At 68.5% G+C, this 305-nt stretch overlaps 1 protein-coding gene across 1 annotated transcript in view; it reads left to right on the top strand.

Annotated features, from left to right (window-relative positions):
* Window positions 1-305, top strand: part of CSRNP2 (cysteine and serine rich nuclear protein 2) — a 4,594-nt gene that overhangs the window by 3,097 nt on the left and 1,192 nt on the right. The window contains 1 exon segment of the mRNA XM_019474345.1: window positions 1-298. This exon segment is cut by the window's left edge and continues 43 nt beyond it. Within this exon segment, the coding sequence (XP_019329890.1) occupies window positions 1-298 (298 nt within the window).

Here is a 305-nt window from a genome sequence, read left to right as displayed (position 1 = left end):
GGCGGCAGCCGGCCGAAACGCAGGACTTCCAGGAGTTCATGGCGGAGAACGAGACGGCCGTCATGCACCTGCAAACGGCGGAGGAGTTGGAGAGGCTGAAGGCTGAGGAAGACTCCAGCAACGGTTCCGGCGTGGAGAGCTTGGGCGTTTGCATCCTGGAGGAGCCCCTGGCCGTGCCGGAGGGTTTGTGCCCGGGTCTTGCTGCCCCCATCCTCATCCAAGCCCAGTTACCTCCGGGCTCGTCCGTCCTCTGCTTCGCCGACGGCTCGGAGCAGGCGGCCTCGGCGGGGGGGGGGGGGCCCCAC

The sequence above is a fragment of the Aptenodytes forsteri genome, unplaced genomic scaffold, assembly GCF_000699145.1.
Source record: "Aptenodytes forsteri isolate BGI_AS27 unplaced genomic scaffold, ASM69914v1 Scaffold441, whole genome shotgun sequence".
In the NCBI taxonomy this organism is placed as follows: Eukaryota; Metazoa; Chordata; class Aves; order Sphenisciformes; family Spheniscidae; genus Aptenodytes; species Aptenodytes forsteri.
The sequence above is the reverse complement of the archived record's forward strand: the minus strand, read 5'-3'. Positions and strand labels throughout refer to the sequence as shown.